At 47.6% G+C, this 13,312-nt stretch overlaps 2 protein-coding genes across 19 annotated transcripts; both read left to right on the top strand.

The window, feature by feature from the left end:
* Positions 1–2,797: 2,797 nt before the first annotated feature.
* Positions 2,798–8,961, top strand: LOC117809757 (myosin heavy chain, clone 203-like). 17 transcript variants are annotated; one of them, XM_034679238.1, is made up of 4 exons: positions 2,798–3,924; positions 6,680–6,741; positions 6,877–7,071; positions 7,432–8,961. In XM_034679238.1, the coding sequence occupies exons 1-4, from the start codon at positions 2,955–2,957 to the stop codon at positions 8,941–8,943; spliced, it is 2,739 nt and encodes a 912-aa protein (XP_034535129.1). In that variant the 5' UTR covers positions 2,798–2,954; the 3' UTR covers positions 8,944–8,961. The 17 variants fall into 17 exon arrangements, with proteins under 17 accessions (XP_034535129.1, XP_034535125.1, XP_034535134.1 ...); XM_034679234.1 differs by having other exon boundaries at positions 6,680–6,893; positions 7,254–8,232; positions 8,317–8,961; XM_034679241.1 differs by having other exon boundaries at positions 2,799–3,386; positions 3,732–3,924; positions 6,680–6,893; positions 7,254–8,961.
* A 1,868-nt stretch (positions 8,962–10,829) lies between these two features.
* LOC117809760 (golgin subfamily A member 6-like protein 2) lies at positions 10,830–13,009 on the top strand. Of its 2 annotated transcripts, none has more exons than XM_034679254.1 (2): positions 10,830–11,414; positions 11,685–13,009. In XM_034679254.1, exons 1-2 carry the CDS (start codon positions 10,983–10,985, stop codon positions 12,939–12,941), a joined length of 1,689 nt encoding a protein of 562 aa, XP_034535145.1. In that variant the 5' UTR covers positions 10,830–10,982; the 3' UTR covers positions 12,942–13,009. The 2 variants fall into 2 exon arrangements, with proteins under 2 accessions (XP_034535145.1, XP_034535144.1); XM_034679253.1 differs by having other exon boundaries at positions 11,670–13,009.
* The last annotated feature ends 303 nt before the right edge of the window (positions 13,010–13,312 follow it).

Genomic DNA, 13,312 nt, shown 5'->3' with positions numbered 1-13,312 from the left:
GAGAAGCAAACAGAGACAAACGAAGATCCAGACCAGCCAAGAGTCAAACAGGTTTTGCTGTCTCTCGTTCCCGAGGACCTGCAGAATCCGGCATGCACGTGGGAGCAGGACAGAACTATTCTCCTTGGAGAAATCTCCAGACTGCGTGCTGGACTGGACCAGGCACACATGGCACTGGAGAACCAGAAGCATCAGCCCAGTCTCAAGGCGGAGGTGATCCCTGACGCCAACAAGGACCACCACCAGTGTGAGGACAAGAACTCCCGTCTCCTGGCCGAGGCCATGGAGGAGATCTCAACCATTACAGCTGCCCTGAACGAGACCCGGGAGGACCTGAAGACACAGAAGCAGGAGTGGGAGAAGGTAACATCGAATCTTCTCTCTGAACAAGAGGAAACCTGCAGGTTGAAGGCTGCCCTGACGCAAGTCCAGGAGGACCTCAAGACACAGAAGGACAAGTCTAGCCTCCTAGAAGAGACCACATCCAAAACAAAGACTGCCCTGACCCAAGCCCAGGAGGACCTCAAGACACAGAAGGACAAGTCTAGCCTCCTAGAAGAGACCACATCCAAAACAAAGACTGCCCTGACCCAAGCCAGAGAGGAGCTAGAGACCAAGGAGAGCCAGTGGGATGCTGCCAAGTTCAAGCTGGTTTGTGAGCATGTTAAAGAAAGAGAAAGTTTGCAGACTGCACAGAAACAGGCAGAAGAGGACCTTAGACGCCAGTGGGAGATGGACAGATGCTGTCTCCTGGCAGAGCACCAAGAAGAGACCATCAGGATGCAGGATGCCCTGAAGCAGGCCAAAGAGGATCTGCAAACACACCAGGCCGAGTGGCAGCAGGAGAAGGCCTCTCTCATGGAGTCTTTAACCGCCATCAATAAGTCACTGAAGGAACAACAAGAAGACAGAGCCAAGACTACCAACAGTTTCATGGACAGACTGAGGAGCCTAGAAACTCAGCTAGAGGAGGCTAGCAGACCACCCAAGAAGTCTTTCAAGAAAAGGTTCCTGCAGTTCTTTAGAAGAGATGCAAGGACTCCCTCTCAGACCTCGGACACCCTCAGCCAAGACCCTTCAACTTCTCAATCTTCCTCTCACTCCCATCAACCCCAACAAGTCCAGTCCTCACTCTACCCCTAAACCCCATACCCCCCCATACCCCCCCATACCCCCCCATACCCCCGCCATCAAATCAAAAATAAACAAACATCAATAAATCATGGGTTTCATGCTCCTGGTTTACCACTGTTCACATTTCAACATCCTTTAAAAAGATTTTAGTGTTCATGGAGTTTTTGGTGATCAAAGCTTTTGATGCATTCTTTTCTCTGGTCCACATGTTGATGAGATTATTTTTGTGCTCCTGTTTTCAGAATGTAAATCACCCAGTTGTGTTCTATCAGACAAATATCTGCACACACACTTTATTTCAGTGTTTAACAAACAAAGGTTCATCTGGTTTAATCAACGGAAATATATTAGAGAGAGTATTTTTACATGTTGGCATTTTAATGTTGTTCTTTTTAAACAGAGTCCATCCAACACATGCATGAGGAAATAATATTCATGAAACAATGAGTGCAAAAATAATATTAATAATAATTATAATACTAAAAAATAAAAAATAAAAAAGTAGCTGTCATGGTATCTGTCATGATTGAAACTGTTTACAGTGAAACTGAGACTGTTAAACTGTTAACAGTGAAGCTGAGACTCTGTTAAACTGTTTACAGTGAAGCTGAGACTCTGTTAAACTGTTTACAGTGAAACTGAGACTGTTAAACTGTTAACAGTGAAGCTGAGACTCTGTTAAACTGTTTACAGTGAAGCTGAGACTCTGTTAAACTGTTTACAGTGAAGCTGAGACTCTGTTAAACTGTTTACAGTGAAGCTGAGACTCTGTTAAACTGTTTACAGTGAAGCTGAGACTCTGTGGAGCTGTTTACAGTGAAGCTGAGACTCTGTTAAACTGTTTACAGTGAAGCTGAGACTCTGTTAAACTGTTTACAGTGAAGCTGAGACTCTGTTAAACTGTTTACAGTGAAGCTGAGACTCTGTGTAACTGTTTACAGTGAAGCTGAGACTCTGTGGAGCTGTTCACAGTGAAGCTGAGACTCTGTGTAACTGTTTACAGTGAAGCTGAGACTCTGTGTAACTGTTTACAGTGAAGCTGAGACTCTGTTAAACTGTTTACAGTGAAGCTGAGACTCTGTGGAGCTGTTTACAGTGAAGCTGAGACTCTGTGGAGCTGTTTACAGTGAAGCTGAGACTCTGTGGAGCTGTTTACAGTGAAACTGAGACTCTGTGGAGCTGTTTACAGTGAAGCTGAGACTCTGTGGAGCTGTTTACAGTGAAACTGAGACTCTGTGGAGCTGTTCACAGTGAAGCTGAGACTCTGTGGAGCTGTTTACAGTGAAGCTGAGACTCTGTGGAGCTGTTTACAGTGAAGCTGAGACTGTGGAGCTGTTTACAGTGAAGCTGAGACTCTGTGGAACTGTTAACAGTGAAGCTGAGACTCTGTGGAGCTGTTTACAGTGAAGCTGAGACTCTGTGGAGCTGTTTACAGTGAAGCTGAGACTCTGTGGAACTGTTTACAGTGAAGCTGAGACTCTGTGGAGCTGTTTACAGTGAAGCTGAGACTCTGTGGAGCTGTTTACATGTACTACTTTTATACAGTCTAGGGACACTATGTTGTAGGGCAGAGCTCGTTACCATGGCAACCTCTATTGCCTTTGATTTCTGACCTGCACTATGATGTCATAAGGGAACAGTGATGCCCTCCTCCAGAATGCTTATACACTCACTCAGACTCCTGCAGTCACTTTAGAGTCCAGCCACCAGAGCAAGAGACACACACACACAGAGACACACACACACAGAGACACACACAGAGACACACACACAGAGACACACACACAACAGTTCACCTGAACATCCACATTATCGTCGAGATGAAGAAGAACAACATGAACAGAGAGAACAGGAAGACCACCGTCCCTGCCCTGCAGGAGAGGACTGAGGAAGCTGATGCCCTCAGAACACATATGAAGCCTGCAGACTTCAAGGATGAGGGGGATGCAGTCCTCCTGAAGGACGTCCAACAGGTGGAAACACTAGACTTTCCTCAACTACAGAAGGAACCGTTAGAAAGACCATCTCTGCAGGACCAGAAAGGGGACAATGACCGATGTTCCAGCTCGGCTGAGGGTCAGATCCCTGAGCCTGAATCACCATGGCTCAGATACAAAGAGGAGATGGTGTGGCCGTCTGTGAGGGAAAGGGTTGCCTTGCTGCGTCAGGAAGAGCAGCTAAAGGACCTGCCAAAAAACCACAAAGACAGGACAACCTCAGACAGGACAACCTCAGACAGGACAACCTCAGACATGGATCTGGACCTTGTTAAGGTCTCCAAAGAGGAGATGGTGTGGCCGTCTGTGAGGGAAAGGGTTGCCTTGCTGGGTCAGGAAGAGCAGCTAATGGACCTGCCAAAAAAACGCAAAGACAGGACAACCTCAGACAGGACAACCTCAGAAAGGACACACTCAGACATGACAACCTCAGATAGGACAACCTCAGAAAGGACACACTCAGAAAGGACACACTCAGACAGGACAACCTCAGATAGGACAACCTCATACAGGACAACCTCAGACAGGACACACTCAGACATGACACACTCAGAAAGGACACACTCAGACAGGACTACCTCAGACAGGACAACCTCAGACAGGACAACCTCAGACATGGATCTGGACCTTGTTAAGGTCTCCAAAGAGGAGATGGTGTGGCCGTCTGTGAGGGAAAGGGTTGCCTTGCTGGGTCAGGAAGAGCAGCTAATGGACCTGCCAAAAAAACGCAAAGACAGGAAAACCTCATACAGGACAACCTCAGACAGGACAACCTCAGACAGGACAACCTCAGATAGGACTACCTCAGACATGGATCTGGACCTTGTTAAGGTTTCCAGCGAGCTGGAGACAGCAGAGGTGGCTGTCACTGAAATAAGCCGACCCATGGAAGCCGTTGACGTCAGAAAGGAGAAGCAAACAGAGACAAACGAAGATCCAGACCAGCCAAGAGTCAAACAGGTTTTGCTGTCTCTCGTTCCCGAGGACCTGCAGAATCCGGCATGCACGTGGGAGCAGGACAGAACTATTCTCCTTGGAGAAATCTCCAGACTGCGTGCTGGACTGGACCAGGCACACATGGCACTGGAGAACCAGAAGCATCAGGCCAGTCTCAAGGCGGAGGTGATCCCTGACGCCAACAAGGACCACCACCAGTGTGAGGACAAGAACTCCCGTCTCCTGGCCGAGGCCATGGAGGAGATCTCAACCATTACAGCTGCCCTGAACGAGACCCGGGAGGACCTGAAGACACAGAAGCAGGAGTGGGAGAAGGTAACATCGAATCTTCTCTCTGAACAAGAGGAAACCTGCAGGTTGAAGGCTGCCCTGACGCAAGTCCAGGAGGACCTCAAGACACAGAAGGACAAGTCTAGCCTCCTAGAAGAGACCACATCCAAAACAAAGACTGCCCTGACCCAAGCCCAGGAGGACCTCAAGACACAGAAGGACAAGTCTAGCCTCCTAGAAGAGACCACATCCAAAACAAAGACTGCCCTGACCCAAGCCCAGGAGGACCTCAAGACACAGAAGGACAAGTCTAGCCTCCTAGAAGAGACCACATCCAAAACAAAGACTGCCCTGCATCAAGCCAGAGAGGAGCTAGAGACCAAGGAGAGCCAGTGGGATGCTGCCAAGTTCAAGCTGGTTTGTGAGCATGTTAAAGAAAGAGAAAGGATGCAGACTGCACAGAAACAGGCAGTAGAGGACCTTAGACGCCAGTGGGAGATGGACAGATGCTGTCTCCTGGCAGAGCACCAAGAAGAGACCATCAGGATGCAGGATGCCCTGAAGCAGGCCAAAGAGGATCTGCAAACACACCAGGCCGAGTGGCAGCAGGAGAAGGCCTCTCTCATGGAGTCTTTAACCGCCATCAATAAGTCACTGAAGGAACAACAAGAAGACAGAGCCAAGACTACCAACAGTTTCATGGACAGACTGAGGAGCCTAGAAACTCAGCTAGAGGAGGCTAGCAGACCACCCAAGAAGTCTTTCAAGAAAAGGTTCCTGCAGTTCTTTAGAAGAGATGCAAGGACTCCCTCTCAGACCTCGGACACCCTCAGCCAAGACCCTTCAACTTCTCAATCTTCCTCTCACTCCCATCAACCCCAACAAGTCCAGTCCTCACTCTACCCCTAAACCCCATACCCCCCCATACCCCCCCATACCCCCGCCATCAAATAAAAATAAACAAACATCAATAAATCATGGGTTTCATGCTCCTTGTTTACCACTGTTCACATTTCAACATCCTTTAAAAAGATTTTAGTGTTCATGGAGTTTTTGGTGATAAAAGCTTTTGATGCATTCTTTTCTCTGGTCCACATGTTGATGAGATTATTTTTGTGCTCCTGTTTTCAGAATGTAAATCACCCAGTTGTGTTCTATCAGACAAATATCTGCACACACACTTTATTTCAGTGTTTAACAAACAAAGGTTCATCTGGTTTAATCAACGGAAATATATTAGAGAGAGTATTTTTACATGTTGGCATTTTAATGTTGTTCTTTTTAAACAGAGTCCATCCAAAACATGCATGAGGAAATAATATTCATGAAACAATCAGTGCAAAAATAATATTAATAATAATAATAATACTAAAAAATAAAAAATAAAAAAGTAGCTGTCATGGTATCTGTCATGATTGAAACTGTTTACAGTGAAGCTGAGACTCTGTTAAACTGTTTACAGTGAAGCTGTGACTCTGTTAAACTGTTTACAGTGAAGCTGAGACTCTGTTAAACTGTTTACAGTGAAGCTGAGACTCTGTTAAACTGTTTACAGTGAAACTGAGACTGTTAAACTGTTTACAGTGAAGCTGAGACTCTGTGGAGCTGTTTACAGTGAAGCTGAGACTCTGTGGAGCTGTTTACATGTACTACTTTTATATAGTCTAGGGACACTATGTTGTAGGGCAGAGCTCGTTACCATGGCAACCTCTATTGCCTTTGATTTCTGACCTGCACTATGATGTCATAAGGGAACAGTGATGCCCTCCTCCAGAATGCTTATACACTCACTCAGACTCCTGCAGTCACTTTAGAGTCCAGCCACCAGAGCAAGAGACACACACACAGAGACACACACACACAGAGACACACACAGAGACACACACACAGAGACACACACACAACAGTTCACCTGAACATCCACATTATCGTCGAGATGAAGAAGAACAACATGAACAGAGAGAACAGGAAGACCACCGTCCCTGCCCTGCAGGAGAGGACTGAGGAAGCTGATGCCCTCAGAACACATATGAAGCCTGCAGACTTCAAGGATGAGGGGGATGCAGTCCTCCTGAAGGACGTCCAACAGGTGGAAACACTAGACTTTCCTCAACTACAGAAGGAACCGTTAGAAAGACCATCTCTGCAGGACCAGAAAGGGGACAATGACCGATGTTCCAGCTCGGCTGAGGGTCAGATCCCTGAGCCTGAATCACCATGGCTCAGATACAAAGAGGAGATGGTGTGGCCGTCTGTGAGGGAAAGGGTTGCCTTGCTGCGTCAGGAAGAGCAGCTAATGGACCTGCCAAAAAACCACAAAGACAGGACAACCTCAGACAGGACAACCTCAGACAGGACAACCTCAGACAGGACAACCTCAGACATGGATCTGGACCTTGTTAAGGTCTCCAAAGAGGAGATGGTGTGGCCGTCTGTGAGGGAAAGGGTTGCCTTGCTGGGTCAGGAAGAGCAGCTAATGGACCTGCCAAAAAAACGCAAAGACAGGAAAACCTCATACAGGACAACCTCAGACAGGACAACCTCAGACATGGATCTGGACCTTGTTAAGGTCTCCAAAGAGGAGATGGTGTGGCCGTCTGTGAGGGAAAGGGTTGCCTTGCTGCGTCAGGAAGAGCAGCTAAAGGACCTGCCAAAAAACCACAAAGACAGGACAACCTCAGACAGGACAACCTCAGACAGGACAACCTCAGACATGGATCTGGACCTTGTTAAGGTCTCCAAAGAGGAGATGGTGTGGCCGTCTGTGAGGGAAAGGGTTGCCTTGCTGGGTCAGGAAGAGCAGCTAATGGACCTGCCAAAAAAACGCAAAGACAGGAAAACCTCATACAGGACAACCTCAGACAGGACACACTCAGAAAGGACACACTCAGAAAGGACACACTCAGACAGGACACACTCAGAAAGGACACACTCAGAAAGGACACACTCAGACAGGACTACCTCAGACAGGACAACCTCATACAGGACAACCTCAGACAGGACACACTCAGACATGACACACTCAGAAAGGACACACTCAGACAGGACTACCTCAGACAGGACAACCTCATACAGGACAACCTCAGACAGGACAACCTCAGATAGGACAACCTCAGACATGGATCTGGACCTTGTTAAGGTCTCCAAAGAGGAGATGGTGTGGCCGTCTGTGAGGGAAAGGGTTGCCTTGCTGGGTCAGGAAGAGCAGCTAATGGACCTGCCAAAAAAACGCAAAGACAGGAAAACCTCATACAGGACAACCTCAGACAGGACACACTCAGACAGGACAACCTCAGACAGGACAACCTCAGACAGGACAACCTCAGATAGGACAACCTCAGACATGGATCTGGACCTTGTTAAGGTTTCCAGCGAGCTGGAGACAGCAGAGGTGGCTGTCACTGAAATAAGCCGACCCATGGAAGCCGTTGACGTCAGAAAGGAGAAGCAAACAGAGACAAACGAAGATCCAGACCAGCCAAGAGTCAAACAGGTTTTGCTGTCTCTCGTTCCCGAGGACCTGCAGAATCCGGCATGCACGTGGGAGCAGGACAGAACTATTCTCCTTGGAGAAATCTCCAGACTGCGTGCTGGACTGGACCAGGCACACATGGCACTGGAGAACCAGAAGCATCAGCCCAGTCTCAAGGCGGAGGTGATCCCTGACGCCAACAAGGACCACCACCAGTGTGAGGACAAGAACTCCCGTCTCCTGGCCGAGGCCATGGAGGAGATCTCAACCATTACAGCTGCCCTGAACGAGACCCGGGAGGACCTGAAGACACAGAAGCAGGAGTGGGAGAAGGTAACATCGAATCTTCTCTCTGAACAAGAGGAAACCTGCAGGTTGAAGGCTGCCCTGACGCAAGTCCAGGAGGACCTCAAGACACAGAAGGACAAGTCTAGCCTCCTAGAAGAGACCACATCCAAAACAAAGACTGCCCTGACCCAAGCCCAGGAGGACCTCAAGACACAGAAGGACAAGTCTAGCCTCCTAGAAGAGACCACATCCAAAACAAAGACTGCCCTGACCCAAGCCAGAGAGGAGCTAGAGACCAAGGAGAGCCAGTGGGATGCTGCCAAGTTCAAGCTGGTTTGTGAGCATGTTAAAGAAAGAGAAAGTTTGCAGACTGCACAGAAACAGGCAGAAGAGGACCTTAGACGCCAGTGGGAGATGGACAGATGCTGTCTCCTGGCAGAGCACCAAGAAGAGACCATCAGGATGCAGGATGCCCTGAAGCAGGCCAAAGAGGATCTGCAAACACACCAGGCCGAGTGGCAGCAGGAGAAGGCCTCTCTCATGGAGTCTTTAACCGCCATCAATAAGTCACTGAAGGAACAACAAGAAGACAGAGCCAAGACTACCAACAGTTTCATGGACAGACTGAGGAGCCTAGAAACTCAGCTAGAGGAGGCTAGCAGACCACCCAAGAAGTCTTTCAAGAAAAGGTTCCTGCAGTTCTTTAGAAGAGATGCAAGGACTCCCTCTCAGACCTCGGACACCCTCAGCCAAGACCCTTCAACTTCTCAATCTTCCTCTCACTCCCATCAACCCCAACAAGTCCAGTCCTCACTCTACCCCTAAACCCCATACCCCCCCATACCCCCCATAACCCCCCATACCCCCCCATACCCCCGCCATCAAATCAAAAATAAACAAACATCAATAAATCATGGGTTTCATGCTCCTTGTTTACCACTGTTCACATTTCAACATCCTTTAAAAAGATTTTAGTGTTCATGGAGTTTTTGGTGATCAAAGCTTTTGATGCATTCTTTTCTCTGGTCCACATGTTGATGAGATTATTTTTGTGCTCCTGTTTTCAGAATGTAAATCACCCAGTTGTGTTCTATCAGACAAATATCTGCACACACACTTTATTTCAGTGTTTAACAAACAAAGGTTCATCTGGTTTAATCAACGGAAATATATTAGAGAGAGTATTTTTACATGTTGGCATTTTAATGTTGTTCTTTTTAAACAGAGTCCATCCAAAACATGCATGAGGAAATAATATTCATGAAACAATGAGTGCAAAAATAATATTAATAATAATTATAATACTAAAAAATAAAAAATAAAAAAGTAGCTGTCATGGTATCTGTCATGATTGAAACTGTTTACAGTGAAACTGAGACTGTTAAACTGTTAACAGTGAAGCTGAGACTCTGTTAAACTGTTTACAGTGAAGCTGAGACTCTGTTAAACTGTTTACAGTGAAACTGAGACTGTTAAACTGTTAACAGTGAAGCTGAGACTCTGTTAAACTGTTTACAGTGAAGCTGAGACTCTGTTAAACTGTTTACAGTGAAGCTGAGACTCTGTTAAACTGTTTACAGTGAAGCTGAGACTCTGTTAAACTGTTTACAGTGAAGCTGAGACTCTGTGGAGCTGTTTACAGTGAAGCTGAGACTCTGTTAAACTGTTTACAGTGAAGCTGAGACTCTGTTAAACTGTTTACAGTGAAGCTGAGACTCTGTTAAACTGTTTACAGTGAAGCTGAGACTCTGTGTAACTGTTTACAGTGAAGCTGAGACTCTGTGGAGCTGTTCACAGTGAAGCTGAGACTCTGTGTAACTGTTTACAGTGAAGCTGAGACTCTGTGTAACTGTTTACAGTGAAGCTGAGACTCTGTTAAACTGTTTACAGTGAAGCTGAGACTCTGTGGAGCTGTTTACAGTGAAGCTGAGACTCTGTGGAGCTGTTTACAGTGAAGCTGAGACTCTGTGGAGCTGTTTACAGTGAAACTGAGACTCTGTGGAGCTGTTTACAGTGAAGCTGAGACTCTGTGGAGCTGTTTACAGTGAAACTGAGACTCTGTGGAGCTGTTTACAGTGAAGCTGAGACTCTGTGGAGCTGTTTACAGTGAAGCTGAGACTCTGTGGAGCTGTTTACAGTGAAGCTGAGACTCTGTGGAGCTGTTTACAGTGAAGCTGAGACTCTGTGGAACTGTTAACAGTGAAGCTGAGACTCTGTGGAGCTGTTTACAGTGAAGCTGAGACTCTGTGGAGCTGTTTACAGTGAAGCTGAGACTCTGTGGAACTGTTTACAGTGAAGCTGAGACTCTGTGGAGCTGTTTACAGTGAAGCTGAGACTCTGTGGAGCTGTTTACAGTGAAGCTGAGACTCTGTGGAACTGTTAACAGTGAAGCTGAGACTCTGTGGAGCTGTTTACAGTGAAGCTGAGACTCTGTGGAGCTGTTTACAGTGAAGCTGAGACTCTGTGGAACTGTTTACAGTGAAGCTGAGACTCTGTGGAGCTGTTTACAGTGAAGCTGAGACTCTGTGGAGCTGTTTACAGTGAAGCTGAGACTCTGTGGAGCTGTTTACATGTACTACTTTTATACAGTCTAGGGACACTATGTTGTAGGGCAGAGCTCGTTACCATGGCAACCTCTATTGCCTTTGATTTCTGACCTGCACTATGATGTCATAAGGGAACAGTGATGCCCTCCTCCAGAATGCTTATACACTCACTCAGACTCCTGCAGTCACTTTAGAGTCCAGCCACCAGAGCAAGAGACACACACACACAGAGACACACACACACAGAGACACACACAGAGACACACACACAGAGACACACACACAACAGTTCACCTGAACATCCACATTATCGTCGAGATGAAGAAGAACAACATGAACAGAGAGAACAGGAAGACCACCGTCCCTGCCCTGCAGGAGAGGACTGAGGAAGCTGATGCCCTCAGAACACATATGAAGCCTGCAGACTTCAAGGATGAGGGGGATGCAGTCCTCCTGAAGGACGTCCAACAGGTGGAAACACTAGACTTTCCTCAACTACAGAAGGAACCGTTAGAAAGACCATCTCTGCAGGACCAGAAAGGGGACAATGACCGATGTTCCAGCTCGGCTGAGGGTCAGATCCCTGAGCCTGAATCACCATGGCTCAGATACAAAGAGGAGATGGTGTGGCCGTCTGTGAGGGAAAGGGTTGCCTTGCTGCGTCAGGAAGAGCAGCTAAAGGACCTGCCAAAAAACCACAAAGACAGGACAACCTCAGACAGGACAACCTCAGACAGGACAACCTCAGACATGGATCTGGACCTTGTTAAGGTCTCCAAAGAGGAGATGGTGTGGCCGTCTGTGAGGGAAAGGGTTGCCTTGCTGGGTCAGGAAGAGCAGCTAATGGACCTGCCAAAAAAACGCAAAGACAGGACAACCTCAGACAGGACACACTCAGACAGGACAACCTCAGATAGGACAACCTCATACAGGACAACCTCAGACAGGACACACTCAGACATGACACACTCAGAAAGGACACACTCAGACAGGACTACCTCAGACAGGACAACCTCAGACAGGACAACCTCAGACATGGATCTGGACCTTGTTAAGTTTTCCAGCGAGCTGGAGACAGCAGAGGTGGCTGTCACTGAAATAAGCCGACCCATGGAAGCCGTTGACGTCAGAAAGGAGAAGCAAACAGAGACAAACGAAGATCCAGACCAGCCAAGAGTCAAACAGGTTTTGCTGTCTCTCGTTCCCGAGGACCTGCAGAATCCGGCATGCACGTGGGAGCAGGACAGAACTATTCTCCTTGGAGAAATCTCCAGACTGCGTGCTGGACTGGACCAGGCACACATGGCACTGGAGAACCAGAAGCATCAGGCCAGTCTCAAGGCGGAGGTGATCCCTGACGCCAACAAGGACCACCACCAGTGTGAGGACAAGAACTCCCGTCTCCTGGCCGAGGCCATGGAGGAGATCTCAACCATTACAGCTGCCCTGAACGAGACCCGGGAGGACCTGAAGACACAGAAGCAGGAGTGGGAGAAGGTAACATCGAATCTTCTCTCTGAACAAGAGGAAACCTGCAGGTTGAAGGCTGCCCTGACGCAAGTCCAGGAGGACCTCAAGACACAGAAGGACAAGTCTAGCCTCCTAGAAGAGACCACATCCAAAACAAAGACTGCCCTGACCCAAGCCCAGGAGGACCTCAAGACACAGAAGGACAAGTCTAGCCTCCAAGAAGAGACCACACCCAAAACAAAGGCTGCCCTGCATCAAGCCAGAGAGGAGCTAGAGACCAAGGAGAGCCAGTGGGATGCTGCCAAGTTCAAGCTGGTTTGTGAGCATGTTAAAGAAAGAGAAAGGATGCAGACTGCACAGAAACAGGCAGAAGTGGACCTTAGACGCCAGTGGGAGATGGACAGATGCTGTCTCCTGGCAGAGCACCAAGAAGAGACCATCAGGATGCAGGATGCCCTGAAGCAGGCCAAAGAGGATCTGCAAACACACCAGGCCGAGTGGCAGCAGGAGAAGGCCTCTCTCATGGAGTCTTTAACCGCCATCAATAAGTCACTGAAGGAACAACAAGAAGACAGAGCCAAGACTACCAACAGTTTCATGGACAGACTGAGGAGCCTAGAAACTCAGCTAGAGGAGGCTAGCAGACCACCCAAGAAGTCTTTCAAGAAAAGGTTCCTGCAGTTCTTTAGAAGAGATGCAAGGACTCCCTCTCAGACCTCGGACACCCTCAGCCAAGACCCTTCAACTTCTCAATCTTCCTCTCACTCCCATCAACCCCAACAAGTCCAGTCCTCACTCTACCCCTAAACCCCATACCCCCCCATACCCCCCCATACCCCCGCCATCAAATCAAAAATAAACAAACATCAATAAATCATGGGTTTCATGCTCCTTGTTTACCACTGTTCACATTTCAACATCCTTTAAAAAGATTTTAGTGTTCATGGAGTTTTTGGTGATAAAAGCTTTTGATGCATTCTTTTCTCTGGTCCACATGTTGATGAGATTATTTTTGTGCTCCTGTTTTCAGAATGTAAATCACCCAGTTGTGTTCTATCAGACAAATATCTGCACACACACTTTATTTCAGTGTTTAACAAACAGAGGTTCATCTGGTTTAATCAACGGAAATATATTAGAGAGAGTATTTTTACATGTTGGCATTTTAATGTTGTTCT

Source organism: Notolabrus celidotus, unplaced genomic scaffold (assembly GCF_009762535.1).
Source record: "Notolabrus celidotus isolate fNotCel1 unplaced genomic scaffold, fNotCel1.pri scaffold_408_arrow_ctg1, whole genome shotgun sequence".
NCBI classification, from domain to species: Eukaryota; Metazoa; Chordata; class Actinopteri; order Labriformes; family Labridae; genus Notolabrus; species Notolabrus celidotus.
The sequence above is the reverse complement of the archived record's forward strand: the minus strand, read 5'-3'. Positions and strand labels throughout refer to the sequence as shown.

Excerpts from the sequence above, each read along its gene's own strand:
- LOC117809760 (XM_034679253.1), top strand. The coding sequence starts at position 10,983 with ATGAAGAAGAACAACATGAACAGAGAGAACAGGAAGACCACCGTCCCT. Across the intron at positions 11,415-11,669 it reads CAGACAGGACAACCTCAGAC|AGGACAACCTCAGACAGGAC; the intron begins ATGGATCTGGAC and ends ACTACCTCAGAC.
- LOC117809757 (XM_034679232.1), top strand. The coding sequence starts at position 2,955 with ATGAAGAAGAACAACATGAACAGAGAGAACAGGAAGACCACCGTCCCT. Across the intron at positions 3,925-6,679 it reads CTCAGACAGGACAACCTCAG|ACAGGACAACCTCAGACAGG; the intron begins ATAGGACTACCT and ends AAAACCACAAAG. Across the intron at positions 6,894-7,253 it reads TACAGGACAACCTCAGACAG|GACACACTCAGACAGGACAC; the intron begins GACAACCTCAGA and ends ACACTCAGAAAG.